The sequence below is a fragment of the Rana temporaria genome, chromosome 1 (genome assembly GCF_905171775.1).
Source record: "Rana temporaria chromosome 1, aRanTem1.1, whole genome shotgun sequence".
NCBI lineage: Eukaryota > Metazoa > Chordata > Amphibia > Anura > Ranidae > Rana > Rana temporaria.
Genome location: NC_053489.1, coordinates 228,815,443 through 228,829,052, shown reverse-complemented (window position 1 = coordinate 228,829,052; position 13,610 = coordinate 228,815,443). Strand labels below are relative to the sequence as shown.

General features: G+C 39.8%; 1 protein-coding gene across 1 annotated transcript in view; it reads left to right on the top strand.

The window, feature by feature from the left end:
- Positions 1-13,610, top strand: part of SEZ6L (seizure related 6 homolog like) — a 559,496-nt gene that overhangs the window by 418,436 nt on the left and 127,450 nt on the right. The window contains exon 6 of the mRNA XM_040351286.1: positions 4,846-5,011. Within this exon, the coding sequence (XP_040207220.1) occupies positions 4,846-5,011 (166 nt within the window). The remainder of the gene's footprint in view (positions 1-4,845; positions 5,012-13,610) is intronic.

The following is a 13,610-nucleotide window of genomic DNA, read 5'->3' as shown; positions in this document are numbered from 1 at the left end:
TCAGTCAGATCGCTAGGGTCCCAGCATCCAGGCCCTCAGGTCGTCCGCCTGAGTCCTTGCAGACAGCAAGTACATGGCAGCATTGCCCTGGAGGGCAGCAAGCCCCCCAGGCTGGACTGATCCTCTCCAGGAAAAGACCCAGAGCTCATTGTGCTCAAAGAATATATAGTTACCCAGCATGCCATCAGGGCCCACCTCCATAGGACTGGCTAGGGCTGCATAAATATTCATGCTGCCATCTTCATAGCTCCACACCTATGACCCAGAAAGTTCTCACAGCTTTTCTGGACAACAGAGGGAGTAAACCGAGTAGCAGCAGCTGAGAACACTGAGCAGACCTATCTAGTCAAATGCAGCTGCATTAAATACAGTGAGCAACTAAATTTACCTAACACAACAATTGCAACTATACTGACCACAGTGTGGAAAGATAAATTTACCTATCAAAACACAGTGAGCCAACCCTAAATCTATCTATCAAATCATAGCACGTATCTAAGAGGGTGCTACACCACATAAACAAATCATAAAAAACGTAGCCTGCTAGCCTACAATTTTATCTGGTAATAATATTGCTTACCTGACTTTCACACTCTCAAACAGTATGGTTCTCCTTGTCATTTTCTCTCAAACAGCATTTATATGAGATCAAGCAGTAAATGGGTGTGAATTCATGTTAACACAGTGCATGCTGCTACAAACGCTTCTAAAAATCTGTGCATAACCAGGGATTTTTTTGTTGCGTTTATGATTACTGTACATATAATCATAAAATTCATATTTTGAAAAAATGCTGAAATTGCTTCCACAAAGTGATGTGAATAAAGATCTAATTAAAATACTTAAATAATTGAGGAAATATTATCTATAATTTCTTAAGACATTGAAATGAATGCAAATGAACCAGTGCCCATTTCATTCAGTTAATAACTTTGTACAGAAAGTTTCCTTTAATATGCACATGCCTAATGAGAAAAAAATGAGCTTGGCAAAGATGTTGTTAAAATACCAATTCTGTCAATTTGTTAACACTATTAATTTCAATAATCAACAAACACAATACTTGCTTGCATTTGATAGATATAACTAAGAAATGCCTGCATGTTTACTCTACAATATACATTTAGATTTGTAGTTTTCTATCTTTAATCACATTTATGTTTTTCTACCACCACAAGGGAGGTTACAAATTGAGTGTAAGTGCACAGAAGGTGCAGATACAACTTAATAATGTATAGGCAGACTATACCTGTCAGATCTGTAACCAACCTTATGGAAAGTACAGTAGATAATCTATGCATTTTTAAATCCTCCTGCACCTGACACAAATAATCAAATAAAGCACTTTGAATATAGGAATTTAAATGAAATAAATAAAGATGGCTTGCAAATCAACGTTTTAATGGTCCAACTTCTCCAACTAAGCTGGAAGCCGGAAAGGATTATGAAGCACAAATAATTAAGTGATTACATATAAGACCATATCCTGAGTAGGAAAAAAAGAACATACAGTGACTGCAAAACCTGTCAGATTATGCTATTATTATTATTATTATTATTATTATTATTATTATTATTATTATCTAGAACCAGCATAGTCCATGGAGTATTCTATGACATCATAGAGAAATACTGCTCTGTGAGAGTGTCTAGCTGCATAGACATGCTGTTTACAGGTTATGGAAAGAGGGACAGTAAACTTAAAATGTGGATTTGGAAGATGGCTCCACTTCTATAGTCTTCATTTAGAGTGATAAATTATGTATAATGAACAAAACAATGAGACTGTGGATGCAGTTTCTGGGCTTTCCTGAAAAAATAGGTGAGGCTATTGGCAGTCTGAGAGAATCTCAAAGGGGAACAGTTATTCCATTATATTGAAGCCAGTTTGCCATCTGTTTGGAGATATCTTACATTGAGGTCCTCTGAAAGGTTTCCTTGGGAACTCAGGCATGCCATTATTATATGCCCAAATGAAAAAATAATTACTTAGAATTCTCAAAATACTACAAGTTGTGACTGAACAAAGTACATTTTGGGTTGGCCTGTTCAACCTGCTTACCTTGCAACTACTAAGAAATTTTTCATAAATACACTGAACTGTCTATGAAGCTGTAAGCCACAGAGAGAAACATTCATTAGAATTAAAACATAGTTTGAAAAGAAATGAAGGATGACACTACTTGGAAAATCAGAACTTGAGAGTAGGGATGAGCATAATTTTCTGAAATGTAGGCAATAATTAGAATACCTCCACAAAATTATTTAATGAAGTCAATAGAGATGGGGAATAAGGTGTTTTTTGTTTTGTTCTTGAGCATGAAATGGTCTTTTAAAATTTTCTAGACCTGTTCCAGAAAACATTCATGATAAATCTGACCCCAAGGCTAACCGTAAAAGTACCTAATCTCAATGATAATCCTAACTTTTTTTTTTGTGTGTGTGCCCGTACAGGGAGTAACCCTTATCTTTTGTTCATAAACAAAGTTATGTCTGACGTGGTGATCACATTGTTTTGTAGGTATGATGTGGCCAATCATTGGAAAAAATAAGAAGCATAGAAAAAACAGTGTCAAAGTGTCAGGTCAAAGTGCATGAGCAGGAGCATAAATATGGAGTGTAGAGTGTAGAGGGAAATATGGATAGCAGTGGTAAAAAGGATAACGCAGTCCAGCATTGTAGAAAGTTAGAGGCAGATGTTGGAACACTGGAAATAATGAACAAACAGAATGTTCACTTACAAGGAAGCATTTTCTTCACAATGATTATTAGCCTGGCAGATTATTGCTCAAATCTCACCAAATCCTTTAATTTAAATTTCAAGAAAACAGCTAAAAATCCACATCCATCTTTGCAAAATACATGTGAGTTTCTTGCATGATCAAAACATACATAGTGGGCAATTTCTGGCATGGCTACCTTACTCAAGGCGACAGGTATAGCATAAGGACACATATAATCAGTTATGTAGTAACAAAAAAAGGAACATGTGATTCCAAGGGTCTTACAACTGTTTATTTCAGTAATTTTGCAAATATGTCTGTGGGGCTTTGGAAACTTTGTAAATACTTTGGAAATAGAAGTTTGGAATTAGAGGGATCACATTTTCACATTTTCTCTTTGATAATGTATAACTGAGAAACCGGTGGTCTGTACCTTTCTATTTAGCATACTTGCATGAAACCATAATGGGTTTTGCAAAGACAGATTTGTTGCTGCATCCTCTATTTGGTCTGATATACTGTAAATAAAAACAAAAAATAAATGTATTATAATCAGAAACTTGTAGGATTCTTCAGCAGAATCCGTGTAGAAGCACACTTTATAAGTACAAGTACAAGTTTTCTTGTCAAATATGTTTATTGAATTTTAACAATTAGCATACATAAATACATAGGGTGGCAGCAAAAGAAAATATCACATATATGTTAACAATATTGAGTTGTAGTTCCAACATAAACTAAAAGTTGTTTAACTGAATTTTTTTTAGCATCAATCTAACTACTCAAAATATTACGTCATACATTGTATAAGGAAGGATAAAACCAACTTAGACCAGGTTAATATAAGATGACCTCAGATAAAAAGAAAAAAGGTCTTAATTATCAACAACAGCATTGGGCCAGATTCATGTACAATTACAGCGGTGTAACGTATCCCGTCCAGCGCAAGCCCGCCTAATTCAAATGGGGCGTGTACCATTTAAATTAGGCGCGTTCCCACGCCGAACGTACTGCGCATGCTCCGTTTTGAAATTTCCCGGCGTGCTTTGCGTGAAATGACGCCACCCGACGTAATGTTTTGAACGGCGACGAGCGTTACGTACTTTCGTATTCCCGGACGACTTACGCAAAAAAAATTATTTGAAATTCGACGCGGGAACGATGGCCATACTTTAACATGGGCTGTCTAATTTTACACCACCTAAATGGCAATCACAACTTTACGACGGAAAAGCCGACTAGCAACGATGTAAGAGAATGCGACGAACGCGCGTACCTTCGTGGATCGCCGTAAACAGCTAATCAGCATACCCGATGCTGAAAACGACGCAAACTCCACCCAGCGGGCGCCAAAGTATTGCATCCTAAAATCCGAAGGCGTACGAATCCGTATGCCTGTTGGATCTTAGACAAATGCCGTTGTATCTTTGTTTGTGAATTACAAATAAAGATACGACGCGGCAAATTTGAAAGTACGCCGGAGTATCAGCAGATACTCCGGCGTAGTTTTTCTGTGAATCTGGCCCATAGTTTTTAAATAAAAAAAGAAATAAAAAAATGTTTTATAGAATTTAAAATCTTGTACTACATATTGGAACTATGTACAATTGGCATAATGATAACCAATGAAATAAAAGTTCTGCTACCAGAACTATATAAAGAGTAAATTGAAAGAGAGATAGAGAATCGGGGGAAAAGTGTAAGAGAGAAAGAAGATAAAAGAAAAAGTAATCTTACAAGTACAAGTTTATTTGAAATGCAATGTTTCTGTGGGGCACAGCTGTTTTTCATATACATACATATATATATATATATATATATATATATATATATATATATATATATATATATATATATATATATATATATATATATATATATATATATAGTTGTATACATATAACATCTGCTTGGTTCCGTGGTATGGCAGAGATGTGGTAATAACAAGAGTGGATAATAATTTATAATTGTATAAATCTTTTGTCGGGAAACCTGGTAAGCATCCATGTATTTTCATAGTGTCTTTAGCTGCATGCCTTGAGTTCCACCTTGAGATATCCATGTTTTTGTTATTTTTTTCCTAACCATGTACATAATAAGTATCATTTCATTATGCTTTTAGCCCCATGTGGAGGAAGAATACAAAATGCCACTGTTGGACGAGTACTTTCCCCAAACTTCCCAAGTAACTATAGCAACAATCTCTTCTGTGCATGGACGATTGATGCACCGGGAGGACAGAAATTGCACTTGCATTTTGAGAAGTTCATTTTGGCTGAAAAAGACAGGTACAATTACTTGAATCATTTTGTCTTGTATGGTTCTTTAATGGCTCTTAGTTTTCATGCTGTTGTACAATGAATCAACATCAATCAGCTTAGCTCTGATTTTATACAGAACCTCATCCTGTGAGCTTGAATCAAGGTAATCATGTAAAGTGTGATGTACTGGACTACAAATGTTGAATCATATAATTGACAACTAGTCCAAACATGTACCACGTGCACAGCCATTATGTTTTTTTATGTTTTTTGGAGTTTCAACATGATGATAACAATGTATTTAGCTATAAAGTGTATCTATAGCCAAACCATTTTGTATAGTAGGGATGGAATTGCATAACTACCTGTGTTCCTACTGCAACCATTGTCACCAAGGTCAAAAGCAATGGAATCTTTCCCACCAGAACAAAAAGTGAGGGGATATCATCCACTGGGAAGACTAGTTCCAGTGACAACTGTCATTCCTCTTGTATTTTGTTATGTTTCTGGGTCAGGAAAAAAAGGAGTGGCTCCTCAGAGGCACAGGGAGTACAAAAAAAAAGGATTTGGTTTAGGCTGGGGGGTTCAACTATTCCTTACTCTATCAAAAATATAAAAAAAAAATACTTTAGATATACTTTAGTTCATCTGTATTAGTTATACTTTACCCTTCAACTCACGCCTATACTTTAGACATCAGATAGCAAATAACAGATGCAGAGAGAGAGAGAGAGAGAGAGAGAGGAGGGGGGTTCCTGCATTGTGAGCATTTCGGAGGGTCTATTGAGGTTATCTGTAAAAGAACGCTTCTAAACGCAAACGCACATAAACGCGGCATGTAAAAATGGCAAAACTGATGTTTTTAACCATCGGTTACTAGCTGTCAAGTTCCAGCATTCAGAAGCTGTGGAAATGCAATCATAAAGGGTGCAGGAGCGCTGCCTCCTCTCTCCTGCACCTGTCTATCACCATAGATAGATTCATGCATTGCACAGTAGCTGTGTTTGATGGGCACAGTAGCTGCGTTTGATGGACACAGCGTTTGTTTGCGCCCCACAAAAATTTGGAGCACCAGCCGCCACTGTTCTGAAGAGGTTTTCAAACATCCTGTGTACATGAAACCTAACAATGTTTTTTGGACACGACAAGTGTCCCTCTTATAGGTGGAGGGGAACACAAATAGTACCTCAGCTTATGTCTCAGGAAAGAATAGCAATTTGAGAAGGTTTCTCAATGTGTCTGATTTCTATCTCTTCTGAAAATGGTACAAGAACACTGTCTGAGGCTGCTGCAGTTGACAACCTTTGTGAGACCGATACCTGGTAAAAAATTTCAAAAAGCTTCCCTGCCCTAATAGTAAATAAATATAGTAAAATGTATTTTAAATTCGGTAATCAGATTAGTCAGGGGAACGTTGTCACTAGATGGACTGACATAAAATTATACCCATACAAGGTATAAAATTAAATAAATACTTGGCTTAGCCAAGTATTTATTTTATTTTATTTCATTTCATTTCATTTTATTTTATTCCTTGTATAGGTATAATTTTATGTCAGTTCATCTAGTGACAACATTGTCGTTAGTTGTTATTATATTAATTTTGAATGCATAGTATCTACCCCTGTATTAACTCATTTTTTTATTATATTAAACTCTTTATTAGGATTCATGCATCAAGCCCCGAGCATTCTTTTCTTTTTTCTATATAGCATTTTGGACTTTCCCTAGTTAAACTAGGCAGCGGGGTATGCATGATCACTCCACTACCAGGAAATACTACTGTCTGTACTAAGACCCTCAGTACTAGCACAGGAGAATATCTTTTCTACTTACACCTGAACTCCAAATATTGCCTTGAACAATTAACCAGAGAAAAAAGGAACCTGACATTTCCAAGGACATCACTAATTAATGCACTGTGAACAAAATATAATGACAGTTTCAGTGTATAGGTAATACTAGGAAAATAATTGAAGTGGTTGTAAACACTCAATTTTTTAAAATTATAATAACAAAAATGTTATACTTACCTGCTCTGTGCAATGGTTTTGCACAGAGGAGCTCTGAACATCCTCCTCCAGGGGCTCTGTCAATGCGCCAGGCTTTTCCTCTTATCTGTGTGCCCCCATAGCAAGATGCTTGGGGGGGGGGCACCTGAAGGCTTGTTCTGGAGCCGTACAAAGGTACAAAACACCACTTTAAATATCAAATAACAGTTATTTTGTTAGATTATGTAGAAATGTGCTCAGATAAGCTACCTTACCAAGATGTAAATAGCCCACTCAGTGATATCCAGGTGCTGTGCAGAGTGGGACTTCCATGCGGCTCCTGACAATTGACATGTCAGTGGCCCTTCTATTATCCTGCATGTCTTTTCTTTGCTGTTTTGAAATGCTGTAAAGTTCGATCCAACTTGTCTCCTTGCTGTGACTGGATGACAGGCAGGCAGAAGACATGGTTACAACCTGCTGCCTCTTCAATAGCAAGCAAAGAGAGAGAAGTGTGTCAGGGGTAGGGATGAGCTTTGTGTTCGAGTCAAACTCACGTTCGACTCGAACATTGTATGTTCGACAGTTCGTCGAAATACGAACGTTACGGGCCGTTCGTGCCAAATTCGAGTGGCATGTCACGGCCCATAATTCACTGCGGCATCGCAGTGCATTGCTGGCTGATGATTGGCCAAGCATGTACTATGACCCGCATGCTTGGTCAATCACAGCTTGCAAAAAACGGAGAGCCATAATTGGCCAAAGCCAGGGTGGCTTTGGCCAATTATGGCTCAGGGGGTTTAGTACACGCCCCACACTATAAAAGGCCGCCTGCAGGGCGGCCTTGTGTAGTGTGTTGCGGTGGTTAAGAGAGGACAGAGAGAGACACAGAGAGAGTGTCATTTTTTGCAGGTAGATAGAGCAGGCAGGCAGGCAGGCTAGTCAGTTAGAATTACAGTGTGTAGAGGATATATATGCATCCCAGGTGTATATATATTTATACACTGTATAGTTTAGCTAGATCCGATCTTCCAAATTTACTGACAGGCAGGCAGGAGATTGTGCTAGCTGCAGTATTCTCACGTGGTGTACTGTCTGTGTCCTCTGCAATGTGCAAGTAAAGCTACGTGGTGTGTGTACTGTCTGTGTCCTCTGCACATTGTGCATATAACGTAAAGCTGGTGTTTCTCATATTTACTCCTAGAAGCAGAGATCTTCTCATATTAATACTACAGGCAGGGTATATTGCTGCAAGTACTTTTATGTGGTGTACTGTCTGTGTCCTCTGCAGTGTGCACCTAAAGCTACGTGGTGTGTGTACTGTCTGTGTCCTCTGCAGTGTGCACCTAAAGCTACATGGTGTGTGTGTATTGTCTGTGTCCTCTGCAGTGTGCAAATGTTATAGGGGTGATAACCCTTCTCTATGTTTTCAGAAAGGCTTAAAAATAGATTTTTTGGCTGGAGCTACACTTTAAAGTACCAGTTCAAAATTACAAACAGATTCTACTTAACAACAAACCTACAGTCCCTGTCTTGTTTGCACCACCTGTATACTGCTGTTTAAAGTATATAGGGCCAAAGGGGCTGGTAATGACCTGGGGGGAGGGGGGCGGGGAAACCCATGCTATTTTTCTCAATGATTTTTATCCATATTGCAGGGACCAGGCATTACATTAAAGCCGCAAGCAGTTTTAAATTACTTTTTTCTTATAGTAATCTCATTTTGTGCAGGGACAGTTCTTAACACATGCCACTTCACAGGCATACTATAGACACCCAGCAGGTAGGATATTTAAAGAAATGTTTCAATTTTTTTTCACTTTAAGCATCATTAAAATCACTGCTCCAGAAAAAACAACAGTTTTTTTTAAACTTTTTTTTACACATGTTCCCTGGGGCAAGACCCGGGTTCTCAAACCCGTTTTACGACAATAACTTGCATATTAGGCTTTAAAATTAGCACTTTTTAATTCGAACGTTCGAGTCCCATAGACTTCAATGGGGTTCTAAATGTTTGCGCGAACGTTCGGCCCGTTCGAAGGTTCTGGTGCGAACCAAACGGGGGGGTGTTTGGCTCATCCCTAGTCAGGGGTGTAGGGGAGATGCAACCATCCATAGACTGGGTTCCTCCTTACACACAAAGCCCAATGAAGCATAAACTACTAATTTAAGGCCCTGCAGCCTGGAGAAACCCTATAAGATAATGCCGCCTACACACGATCTGAATTTCCGACAAGAAAAGTTCGATGTGAGCTTTCGGACGGAAATTCCGTCCGTGTGTAGGCCCCATTGGACTTTTTCTTTTGGAATTTCCAACAGCAAAAATTTGAGAGCTTGTTCTCAAATTTTCTGACGGGAAAAGTTCTTGCCGGAAATTCCGATCGCCTGTATGCAATTCCAATGCGCAAAAAAACATGCATGCTCGGAATCAAGTCGACGCATGCTCGGAATCATTAAACTAAATTTTCTCGGCTCGTCGTAGTGTTGTACGTCACCGCTTTCTTGACGGTCTGAATTTTGTGTGACCGTGTGTATGCAACACAAGTTTGAGCCAACATTCCGTCGGAAAAAAATCCACGGTTTGTACGTCGCATAAGATGTATACTTCTGGGGTTACCCTCATTCTATGCTGAAACGTATTGTGTGTGGGGGTAGAGTGTGAATCAATATGCAACCTAAAGAAGTACCATCCCTTAAGAGACAATTATAAAAATCTAAATAAGGTTTGGGAATTTTCATGTACATCCTTGGGTTAATAACCACTGAGCAAACATGTTATATAAAATCATTTGTACATAACTTTATTTAGAACATACATATACAATTCTTAACCACTTGCCGACCACCTGCCGCAGTTAAACTGCGGCAAGGTGGCATGACTGCGTGAAACAACAAACCTGTACGTCATTCCATGCAATAGCCACTGGGTGGCACGCCCATTGGCCACAGGGTTAGCCAATCAGCCGGTCTGGCAGATGCGATGTCCGCCAGAACCCGCCGATCGTTCACCAGTGAGATGGAACAGCAATCTTTCAATGTAAACAAGGCAGATCGCCGTTCTGTCAGGCATGGACACTGTGATCTTGTGTTTTTGCTAATCAGGAACACAGATCACTGTGTCCATACAGTGAGCCCATCCCTCGTAGTAAGAAAGCACAAACAGGAAACACGCTTAACCCTTTGATCGCCCCTGATGTTAACCCCTTCCCTGTCATTTATACAGTATCAGTGCATATTTTAATGTCACTGGTTCCCCAAAAAATGTCAAATGTGTCAGTTATGTGTCCCATCTGTTCGCCGCAATGGCGCAGTCTTGCCAAAAATCGCTAATCACCGCCATTTACTAGTAAAAAAAAATACATAGCAGAATACATGTTGGCTTGAACTGATGAAGAAATTTGTGTTTGTTTTTTTATTTATTGGATATGTTCTATAGCAGAAAGTAGAAAATGTTTTTTTTTTTAAATTGCAAAGACTTCTTCCTGATCAGACTTTAGTTCATGACACAGGAAGGAGTTGACCAGCTGACCTCATTAGTACACACCCTGCATCATCCCCCCTCCCATTCCCAGGTGTACATTTTTTAAATTTAATGCAACCAATCAGTGATCACCCATCTCACTAAATACACAATATAAAATACAATTTCATAGTGTATGGCCATGTTTATGCACCTAAAATTACTACAGTAGTTGCACTTTAAGTGCCATTAATTGTTAACAAAACACAGAAGCAAACACACATTTTTCCATGTGAAAAAACAAGGAGCAAATGATGCAAAATGCACAGTAAAAAGCACATGACACACAAAATGCCAAAATGTCACATTAACCACATGTAGTGCAGCCAATTGAAATCAACAGGCTGCCCTATGCGTGTCACAGTAAAAACGAGACACAAAATGTGCGCTCCCATGCTAGATGTGAATGGGGCCTGAAAGTGAAATTGGTGCTATAACACAAGAACAAAGAGGCTCCATTCACATCTGTGCATTTACTTGCATTTCAGAAATGCTCTGCACCAAAAATCACAGTAAAAAAACACACCAAGCTCCATTTTAATAAATAATTCTGAATCTTCTTTGGGGAGTTTGTTGTGTGTAGGGCAGCCCAATCAGGTGGATGGGCTGCCCTATGTGTGATGAGTGAAAATGCTCCAAAACGCCTCCCCTATCGCTATAAGAAAAATGCATGTGGGAATGCGAGTTCCCGCTATGCAGAGATGTGAATGGGGCTTGACTCTGTCTGTCCACTTCCTCCTATGTACTTGTATAAAGATGGCCATACACTATGCAATCTCATTATGTATTTAGTGAGAAAGGTGATCTCTGATTGATTGCATTTCAGTTTAAAAACATGCAGCTGGGAGTGGGAGGGCGGATGATGTAAGGTGTGTGCTAATGATGTCAACTGGTCAACTCCTTCCAGTGTCATGACCTAGGTAGGTGCCAATAGGATATACACAAGGAGAACTCAGGCATGTATTAAACCAAATATTTAATGAAAAAAGAAACAAAAACTTACGTACAGAACAGTAAGCATCTGTGGGCACACATAGGCATCCTCAGCATAGTGTCGAAGGACACCTTGGAGATGAATTCCCCTTTTATCAAGCCTCCAGCAGCTTGAGAAAAGAACAGAGTCGCCAAATCCATTGTCATTCCAGCACAATAAGCCCTTTCACTGCAAGATACTCCTTACACACAACATTGCGGATATCTCTGTATGCCCAATGTTCTGTAAAGGAGATACTGTTTCGTTTTTTCAATAAATATCCAGTTTAATACATGCCTGCGCCTTCCTTGTTTTTATCTTCTTTGCACTAGTTTGATCACCCCGTGATCCCTGAGGAGGTGCAGGAGCCACAGTGGTAATTATGTGGAATATTCTAAGGACATTATGAACTGAAAGGACTCGCAGGGTTGTGCAGGTTAGGGTATGTGCACTACTTATATGTTCCTTTTTTGAGGTAGGTGCCATCTATATACCAGGTGGGCACACAAAGTGTAATCAAACAGCACTGACCCTGCAGGGGCTGTGACAGCACTGACCCTGCAGGGGCTGTGACAGCACTGACCCTGCAGGGGCTGTGACAGCCCTGCAGGAGGGAAAACAGACTGTACCAATACATTGTGGCCACACATAGAAAATAACCACTGGTTCTGCAAAGACTATGACAGCTTACTCAGAATCATTGCATTAGATTGACACTTATACTAACCAAAAATAGAAGGTCTATAGGGACATGTGAATTAATAAGCATACCAGTCCACAACAGTTGTTAAAAATGAAAAAAAAAAAAAACAATTTGGCATGTCATTAATCAGCTGAAAATACTTTCTTCATGACAGCAAGACCTTCTACCCACATCTCTGACTGTTACTCCTCTCTTTTCCTGCCAGAGAAAAGTGTAGGATAAATTTGGATTGCTGTAGGCAGTTCTGGATTTGGGTAAGCTATTATTCTGCCAGTCAGAGAGAGGAGAACTTCAAGCGGATGAAAAAAAAATGTAACAATATATTATTTTTTGATGATAGGATTCAAAGATACATCCATATGACGTATGCGGAGCAGATCTGTACTGACAGCTGCTTCATATCTGGCAAGTGAGCCATTTAAACTAATTAGAGTTATTTCAGGTAACTAAAAAAGGCTTAAATAGGTGGAACATTTTTACTGTTACCTAACAAAAATTATGCTAGCAGGAGTTAACCCTTAAAGGGGGTCATAAAGTCAGAAGTGTTTTTTTTATCTTAAAGGAGTTGTAAAGGAAAATGTTTTTTCACCTTAATGCAAACTATGCATTAAGGTGATGCTTCCGCCCCCCCTGAGCCCCCGTTATACTTACCTGACCCCTCGAAAGTCCCACGCGGTCCCGATATCCTCTTCGCCGCTCAGCCTGGCTGCTGATTGGCTAGAGCGGATGGATTGAGAGCAGCGCAGCCATTGGCTGGCGCTGCTGTCAATTACATCCAGTGATGTGGTGCGCTGAGGGGCGGGGCCGAGTGATACAGGCTATGGCAGCTCGCTGTATCACGGGAGCGCGCTCGCAATTTGTGACCACCATGCGACCTCTCGCATGACTGTGGTGACTAATTGTGGGGAGGACCAGAGACAGCCACCGAGGGACCCCAGAAGACATGGATCGGGGACACTATGTGCAAAACGAACTGCACAGTGGAGGTAAGTATAACATGTTTGTTATTTAAAAAAATAATAATAATTCCTTAGTGACCCTTTAATGTATTCTATGTATTAAGATAAAAAGCCTTCTGTGTGCAGTAGCCTCCTTCAGCCCCCCTAATACTTACCTGAGCCCTATGTCTGTCCAGTGATGTCCTTGAGTGTCTCATCATTCGAGACTCTCACTCCTGGTTGGCTGAGACACAGCAGCGGCGCCACTGGCGCCCGCTGCTGTCAATCAGGAGAGAGAGGGGGCAGGGAGGGGTAGCGGCTCTGTGTCCGAATGGACACAGGAAGCCGTGACTCGGCTTGGGTGCCCCCATAGAAAGCTGCTTGCTGTGGAGGCACTGAACAGGAGGGAGGGACCAGGATCACAGAAGTGAGTGTTTTGTATTAACCTACCTTTTATATTTTTAAAGAGTGAATGTGTCAATGTTGAAATGGCATCCATAA